Source organism: Puntigrus tetrazona, chromosome 3, assembly GCF_018831695.1.
Source record: "Puntigrus tetrazona isolate hp1 chromosome 3, ASM1883169v1, whole genome shotgun sequence".
Lineage (NCBI taxonomy): Eukaryota > Metazoa > Chordata > Actinopteri > Cypriniformes > Cyprinidae > Puntigrus > Puntigrus tetrazona.
Window position 1 is genome coordinate 23,392,188 of NC_056701.1, and position 8,735 is coordinate 23,400,922.

Here is an 8,735-nt window from a genome sequence, read left to right on the forward strand (position 1 = left end):
TATTATATATATATATATATATATATATATATATATATATATATATATATATATATATTATTATTATTAGATAATTCTTGTACAAGTTTGTTTTTAATTAGATTACACAGCCAAGACAATACAAAATAATCATTCACCATTTTTATCACATATTTATACATATTAATGTATATTTTACATTTTGTTGTTTTAATCATTGGCTGAGTTTTTTTTTTTTTAAAGAAATAAAAAATCAATATGTGTTTATTTTTAAAAATCTTTTTTATATTTACTTATTAATAGAAGCATTCTGTTTTGTTTTATGTGTGTCACACACGTGGACTCTGTGGGGTTGTTGTTTTTGTCCTGTGCCATGTGCCCTGTGTGACCTACTTTTAGTTAATGTCTTATCATATTCGGCTGTGTCTAGTTTATTGAGTATTTACGTTGTGTATTTAAGACCTGTGGTTTCAGTTCTCTTTGTCCGATCTTGTCGATTGTTTTATGTGGTTTAGTTTATTATTCCTTTGTGTGCATGATTAAAATCGTTAACTTTATATTCTCGTCGAGTGCTCCTCTTTAAACCACACCGTGACAATGTGAATGTATGTGCAATATTTGTTTTTGTGCATTTTTTTTTTTTTTGTAGTTTGTAGTTTGTTTTTGTTGTTAAGTATAATCGTCTTTGGATGCTCATCTGGCATGTAGATAGATTTAGATGGCAGATGGTCAGGTGAGTAAATTCAACCTTTGTATTACACCTTGGTTTTCATCTTAGTATTGTTTACCCGAAAATGAGAAGTCATTACACCTAATTTTATGAACCTGTTTGAGTCTGTATCTACTTTCAAAATAGAATCTGTTTTCAGCAGAATAATGGCTATATAAATAATTACTAATACAATTTTATTAATAAGATAATGGCTGTGGTTTATTAGGTTATAATGCAGTTGGAACTAGTGAGATGTTTGTTTTTATAGATGCATTATAGTCATGTCAAAATGTATGTTGTTAATCAACTATACAGCTAAATAAAAAAGAAAAAAAATGGGATGTGCAGGTTGCCCGGTGACACAACTGCAAAATATATATTTCCTTTTCCTTTACAGTCATGCACGTAGGGCCCCTCCTCGTGCGTCTTTCCCCATTTCTCCAGTCGGACAATTCAGAAAGACATCGAGGTAAGAGTTGGAGGTAGCTACCAAGATAACGCTTATTGCTGTCAGTAAGTACTGTTTGAATGACGCTGACTAACTGAGTGCTTTTCGCCAAATAGAGTTTTGTGTGAAGCTTGTAGTGCTGTTTTGAAACACTATGCCAGAAAGGTCGTGTGGGCTACATTACGTTAACGTTTCGGCCTTTTTTTATTGTTTCCTCACACAAAAAAAAAACACAAACGGTCCAGGAAGCAAGTATCTGCGTTCGTTTCTACGTTCACACACAGCGTTTGTTTGCATGAATGCATTGCATCTCCGTTGCTTTTTGCCATGCGAACACACGCTTCTAAACGCGAGACGCGAAGATGCTGTTAGGTTACTTATGAAATGCCATTTTAATTATTTTGACTGCGTTTTTGCTCTGAAAGTTGTTTTAATCTATGGCTAGCACTAGTTTATTCATTTTGATGGTTATGATAGTGAATGTGTATCAAAGGCATCTGCGTATAAGCAACATATGCAATAATTTACCTGTAGGCTATACGTTCAAATTTATGTATTTTTCTTTCATATTAATTTTGGCTCACTCTCACATAATCACATTTCATGTGATTTTTTTTTTTTATATATATATATATATATACAACGTTATACTTTAGCAATACACGCAGCACAAATAAATAATAAATGCTTATCATGCTACAGGAGATGGATGGAGAATTATTTACTGATTCAGGGCAGGATTGGGCCAGTACATCTGAATATGACCGGATGAGCAAGATGGGAAAACAGAAAGGAAAACAAGGGGAGAAAAGAAAAATGAATCAACAAAACAATAGCAAGAAGAAAATGGCCAGAAGAAAAAGCTCTAGGCTTCCAGGTAAGCATAAAATGATACCTAGAATAAATAATTTTAACTTTGTTGAAACAATCGGTGATCCTTCGTGTTCGTGTTTGTAAAAATATTACATCAAGACAATAGGCAGCATTGACACCATTCATGAAGTAGAGCCGAGGTTTATTAGTATAATATTAGTATTATCCAGTATAACAACATTTGGCCTTCACAGACTTGAAGAAGATGAGTGCTGAATCAGTTCTGAAGCAGACAAAGCCACAATGTGAACTGAAGGAAAACTCCTCAGAAACCATTAAACATTTTAATGAAGATGGCAGAAAGGGGAGGAAAGAGAAAATGAAAACGCAAAGAGACTTCAAGCAGAATAACAACAAGAGGCCATTTTCCTACCAAATATCCAGTTCAAAGAAGCAGAGCCAGAATAAAAATGACACGGGTAATTAATGCTTTAATTCCCCTAATAATGCCAAACACGTTTTACATGTATCTATTTTTTTTAGTAATTTTGAAGTATTTTTGGATTATTTTGAGAATGTTGTTTTTGTTCTGCATGTCTTTTTAGGGGTAGACCTAACAGATGTCTTTCAAGAAGTCAGAAATAAGAAACGGCTGGCTGTTCGTTGTGGGAAAATGGCAGGTTCTCTGTACAGAATAAAATATGGCAATGGTATGTTTTGGGATGAAAAAAAACAAGTCTAATTATATTTATTTCTCACATGTAAATGAACTTGAAAAGCACTGAGCTTTTAAGAACCACATGTTTTATTCACCATATGAGAGTGCCAAAGTATCCACTTCCCTCTGTCCATATTAACGAACAAGAATTTGTTCACTCCATTTATGTTCTGTATAATGTTTCTCCGTCTTCAGGAGAGAAGTGTATTTCATGTAAAGAGAAATGGTTTACTCCCGCACAGTTTGAGGAGTTCGGAGGAAAAGGGCATCACAAGAAGTGGAAGGATAGCATCTATTACAAGTCATCACATGGCCTTCAAGTTAGATTACAGAAACTCATACAAGTATGTACTCAGCTAGTGTGAACTCTGAACTGAGCATATGTGAATTTCATCTTATTTAAATGAACTTTCCTTTTTCTCCTAGAATGGATGTCTTTCAGAGTTTGGACAACTGAGGGAGTCAATTAGACAAGTATTTAGTATTTATAGTAGCGGTGCACAAGTTATAAGCCCATAGGCCATAAAACGTAAATGATATTCATATATGTTGAAGTTCAACCATAACATTGATTGCATTCTGTGATTTATTGAATCAACTTTAATACTTTTGACTTTAAAAATGATTCATTAAGTTACTAATATCATGCTGAGATGTTTTAAAATCACCACCATTGTATTTTACCATAGGTGTCACAGACAGATCAAGACGGTGCAAGCTCAGTGCAAAATGTCACGAGCAGGAGTGAATTAATTAACTCTTTAAAAGGTTTTCCAGAGTCTTGGAAAAGACTGTTTTCCAAGACTCTTGAAATACCTGTGCGTGGATCTGAAGAGAAAACAATCCAGCCGGGTGAGTTTGAATCAGCATTTTAACTTCAGATATATTAGTGATCCCTGTCTCCCTTTGACATTATCTGCTGTTTATTACCTGGTTTCACGTGGTCATCTGCATTGACCTGGAAATATTTCATGTTTTCTACCACGCACAGACAGTTCTTTAGACGAGTCCGTATCTGTTGCTGAGAGAGTCAAAATGGTGAGATGTTTATTTATTGATCAGTTGAGAAATTATTTTATTAGTGCATGTTTATAATCCTGTTGCGGAGTATAGTTTAGCATATGAGAAATTGACAAATTCTGCTCCCATTCTGAGGATGTCCTTATATAAAAATAACTATGTAACTATTCCACATACTTATCTTCCACTTTTTCTCTCAGTTACTGAAATGTACTCACATTATCTTTTTCGGCACAGAACAGGAGAGAATCTGTGACTATAGCCGAAACCGTCTGTAAAAAGGTCACAGAACCGGTAGAATCTACTGCCTGTGCTAGAGGTTAGTGAGCTCTTTTATTTTCATGTCATGTTATTTCTTTTATTTTGAACTTTATAGGTTTGTCATACCATATTTTTATTAGACTGTCTTTGGTCACTTTCAAATGTCTTATTTTTGCCCCTTGTTAATTAAATTAAATGTTTTAATTCACTATCTTTGACTGTCCTCCAAGATTCACCTGCACCTCCCACTGAAGCTCCAGGACCTGCTGTATCTTCTGTTGTAGAGGAGCCTGATCAGACCACAGATGAAGAAGCAGCTCCTCAGATGAACTTCAGTGGTTCTCCTGTTGAAGCTCCAGGACCTGCTGTATCTTCTGTTGTAGAGGAGCCTGATCAGACCACAGATGAAGAAGCAGCTCCTCAGATGAACTTCAGTGGTTCTCCTGCTGAATGGCAGAAACCTGTCACTTCTGAAGGGACTGAGAAGACAGACCAGACGCAGCTGTTTGATTTTCTGGCAAACCAGTTTAATACCATCAACAACACCCTGAAATCAATTGATTTGTCTTTGAAGAAGCTGGTGGAGAAGGAATCACAAAACACACTGCCTCAATACATCAGTCTAACTCCTGCTGTCATTGAAAACCTCCAGATTCAGTCCTCAGTCAAGGAGGAGCAAATCACACAAGTTTTAAATCAATGAAGTAGACTTTGACACTGAACAGAGTTAGTACTGAGGAAGCAGGACTGTGATCTGAGAGGTTATGGTTAAAAGAAGTTCATACCTAGAGTGTGTATTTATACCTATATACTATTTTTACTAGATGATTACTTCAGAAGTTTAGTTTTGATATAACATCTGAACAGAAAATTAACATTTTCGTATTCTTTTCCATTTTTATTTTTTGTCACTTATCATAAAATGGTAAACTGTACAAATGAGTTTGTCTTTGGTTCGGATTATTAACAGCCAAACATAATCACTCAAAATCAGCTTTGGTTATTAATTGGATCTCATTATATTAAAATGTATAAAAGATGACCCAACATAGATGATTTGGACGATATTTCTTTTTTGAGGATTGCTGTACAAAAACTCTTTCCATTGGGGCTGGCATTGTTTTCTCAATATGGGATGCAGGTGGCAGTGTTGTACAGAATTTCGGGTATTCTGTTGTTTATTTATGTATTTTTTTACATGGAGGTTAAACGTTGTTTCTGTGATTGCAAAGTGTGTGTGTGTGTGTGTGTGTTTGTGTCTCAAATAAACATTAACCAGCCTGCGTGTCATGTTTATAAAATGTAACGATGCATTTCAGTAGGGCTTTTAGGGTTAATTCATAGCAACAACATATAAGTATACACTTTTATATTAATGCTCATTTAATTATTTTAAGTAAGTTTTTAAGTAAGTATTTTATTTTTTAAGTAAGTGTATGTGAATTGTTTATGTGGTGTTGTAATGCAGTTAGTATATGACAGGTGCAAAATGTTTGCATTGGTACTGAGAGAGATTCTAATCTGATCCTTCTTTTATTTTATATATATATACAATAACAACTTTTTTTATTATTAAAAACACAGTCCAAGAGGCCAGTTTCAGTTGCGTTTCTGTGTTGTCGACTAGACTAGAATCTAGTCTGATGGGAGTGTTTCATTTAGTTTCTCTTTAGTGTTGTGGTGGTTTGAAGTGCAGCCAGGTTCATTTCTGTCTTTTACAGGTAAGGTCATCTTTTCATTTCTTTAATTATGCCCAGAGATACATTTTATGACCTAAATAGTGTTTACGATATTTTGTGCATTTGTGCGCACTACGCCTTCTTAGCAGCTTACATGGATTTACCTGAACGGTGTAAACATTCAATATGTTCACAAGTGTGCTTCTGCTTCGGCTCGTACAACCAGTTCTGAATGTCCTAAACTAAATGATGGCTGTGCTTTAGGTACCCAAAAGAGATGGATGGTAAGTCATCCATAGATTTAGAGCAGGATTCGGACAGCTCTTCAGGATCTGACTGGATGAGTGAAATGGAAAAAAGTAAAGGAAGACAAGGAGGAAAAAGAAAGATTAGGGAACAAGATGACAAGGAGAAGGAAACGTATTCCAACAAGAAGATAAGCGCTAGAAGTAAAAGCAATACTGGTAAGCCTGCGTGGAGCAAATAAAGCTTCAGACAATCAAAGTGTTTTTTATGCTCAAAGACTGCATTAAAGTACATCTTTGGCATTATTATTTCAATAAAGGTAAGGCTGAGGTTAATTTAGCAGAGTTGTAAATGCAGACATTTAATGTTGAATTGTCTAAAAGCCTGAAATACAAAACCAAGGGACGAGGAAATCAATACAAGTCTGATACCTTGAATTACATTATATTTTCGTTTTTTAATGTCTAGGCCTAATCAAAGTCTTTCAGGAGGCCAGAAATAAGATAAAACTAACTGTCCGTTGCGGAAAAATGACTGGTCTTATATACAAAAAAAAGTATGAGAATGGTAAGTTTTGAGTTTGAGTTATTATCAGAAAGACATTAAAATTTAGTTTCAGAAATACGTCTACTCTTTTAATTGCAGTATACGCTTCTTACGCTATTTATATGTTCTTTATAATGTCTCTCTGTCTTAAGGAGAGAAGTGTGTTTTATGTAAAGGGCATTGGTTTACACCCAGACAGTTTGAGAAGTTTGGAGGAAAAGGAAATAACAAGAAGTGGAAGAGCAGCATCTATTACAAGTCATCAAACGGCCTTCAACAAGTGCAGTTAGAGAAACTCATACAGGTATGTGTGTGCAGATGGTGTAAGGCTTGAACTTCAGTTTTTACTTTGTACTGGTCCTCGTATGATTTAAGAAAATCTGATTGTAATGCAAGAGGTATTTATCCATCTTAGAATAGGTGTCTGCCACAGTATGGATATCTGAGGAAGTCATCTAGACAGGTATTTCAATCTAGCAAACCCACGAGCCAAAAAACATAAACAACATTCGCTTGTTTCATATTAAGCATGAAAATATTGATTATAATCTATTTTTTTTATTTATGGGTGACACAGACAGATGTGTGTGGTGCATACTCATCACCTCAGCAAAGTGTGACACGAAGGAAGACACTCAACCACACAAAATGTAAGAAAACAGTGTCTTTATTAACTCTTTAAGACGTCTTTGTTCAGTACAATATAGGCTGTGACTTCTTTACAGTAAAAAATTACAATTGGGACCTTGCTACCATTAGATTTCACTGGCAGTAAGGAAAGTAATCGCAGAAATAATAATGAAATGCCCGCGTGTGGAAATGAAGAGGACACAGTGAGGAAGAGAACAATTCAGCTGGGTAGGTTTGCATGAACATTTGCATTGTAAATTCATCTAGACATTTTCTGTGCTAACATGTTCAGTGGAATACAAAGCTTTAATTTTTTTTAATTGTGTACAAAAAGAACAAAGACTCTGCTTGCAGAAAGTTGTTATTATTGATCTCTTGTTCACTTTCATACCATTTACTGATTAACATTCGTTCCTACGAAAAAGAAAAGTGATTGTTTTCTGCCCCATACAGACAGTTCTTCAGATGAGTCCATATCTGTTGCTGAAAGAGTCAAACTGGTGAGATTCAGATGTAACGGGGGAAAAATGGGTTAAGATGCCCACTGAGCAATGTGCATGCTTACGGATATATTTCAATATTCTGTTACAGTTTAACAATTGACATTAGGGAATATACCCTGCTACTCAGAGGTTTGTGGTTAGTAAGATATTTAATTCAGCAAGGATGAGTTAAATTGATTAGAAAAAATACCTTTAGAATCTTACTAAATATTTCTAATTCAAATAAATGCTGCTTTTGAACTTTTAGAATAAAAACAGAAAGCATAATCTTGTCATTTCTTTCCACAGAACAGGAGGGAACCTGTGAATTCAATTGAAACTGTTGGTAAAAAAATCACAGAACATATAGGATCTACTTCAAATAATAGAGGTTAGTGAGATCAGTTAATTCCTTCTATCGTGATTCATTTTAAAATTAAATTAAATGTTTTAATTCACTATCTTTGACTGTCCTCCAAGATTCACCTGCACCTCCCACTGAAGCTCCAGGACCTGCTGTATCTTCTGTTGTAGAGGAGCCTGATCAGACCACAGATGAAGAAGCAGCTCCTCAGATGAACTTCAGTGGTTCTCCTGTTGATGCTCCAGAACCTGCTGTATCTTCTGATGTAGAGGAGCCTGATCAGACCACGGATGAAGAAGCAGCTCCTCAGATGAACTTCAGTGGTTCTCCTGCTGAATGGCAGAAACCTGTCACTTCTGAAGGAACTGAGAAGACAGACCAGACGCAGCTGTTTGAATTTCTGGCAAACCAGTTTAATACCATTAACAACACCCTGAAATCAATTGATTTGTCTTTGAAGAAGCTGGTGGAGAAGGAATCACAAAACACACTGCCTCAATACATCAGTCTAACTCCTGCTGTCATTGAAAACCTCCAGATTCAGTCCTCAGTCAAGGAGGAGCAAATCACACAAGTTTTAAATCAATGAAGTAGACTTTGACACTGAACAGAGTTAGTACTGAGGAAGCAGGACTGTGATCTGAGAGGTTATGGTTTTAAAGACAGCTTCAAAAACTTGTGGTCTAATTTGAACTTGAACTAGTGGTCTAATGGTTTTTAAAAATACATGTAAGGTATATCCATAGATATGTGATCCCCCATTTCTTATAAAAGGCCAATTCAGAAATGGATTTTAAAAAGCAATCCCATATTAAATTCTGAATGTTATGCACCTGT

At 35.3% G+C, this 8,735-nt stretch overlaps 1 protein-coding gene and 1 long non-coding RNA gene across 2 annotated transcripts; both read left to right on the forward strand.

The window, feature by feature from the left end:
* The first annotated feature begins 4,313 nt into the window (after nt 1–4,313).
* LOC122341922 lies at nt 4,314–8,735 on the forward strand. Its single transcript, XR_006250502.1, has 2 exons — nt 4,314–4,712; nt 8,546–8,735. It is a non-coding gene; the product is annotated as an uncharacterized LOC122341922 (long non-coding RNA).
* Nucleotides 5,572–8,735, forward strand: LOC122341912 (deformed epidermal autoregulatory factor 1 homolog). The gene is made up of 10 exons (XM_043235611.1): nt 5,572–5,672; nt 5,895–6,094; nt 6,345–6,443; nt 6,575–6,726; nt 6,838–6,885; nt 7,000–7,072; nt 7,182–7,280; nt 7,506–7,552; nt 7,844–7,925; nt 8,015–8,735. The coding sequence occupies exons 2-10, from the start codon at nt 5,908–5,910 to the stop codon at nt 8,485–8,487; spliced, it is 1,260 nt and encodes a 419-aa protein (XP_043091546.1). The 5' UTR covers nt 5,572–5,672; nt 5,895–5,907; the 3' UTR covers nt 8,488–8,735.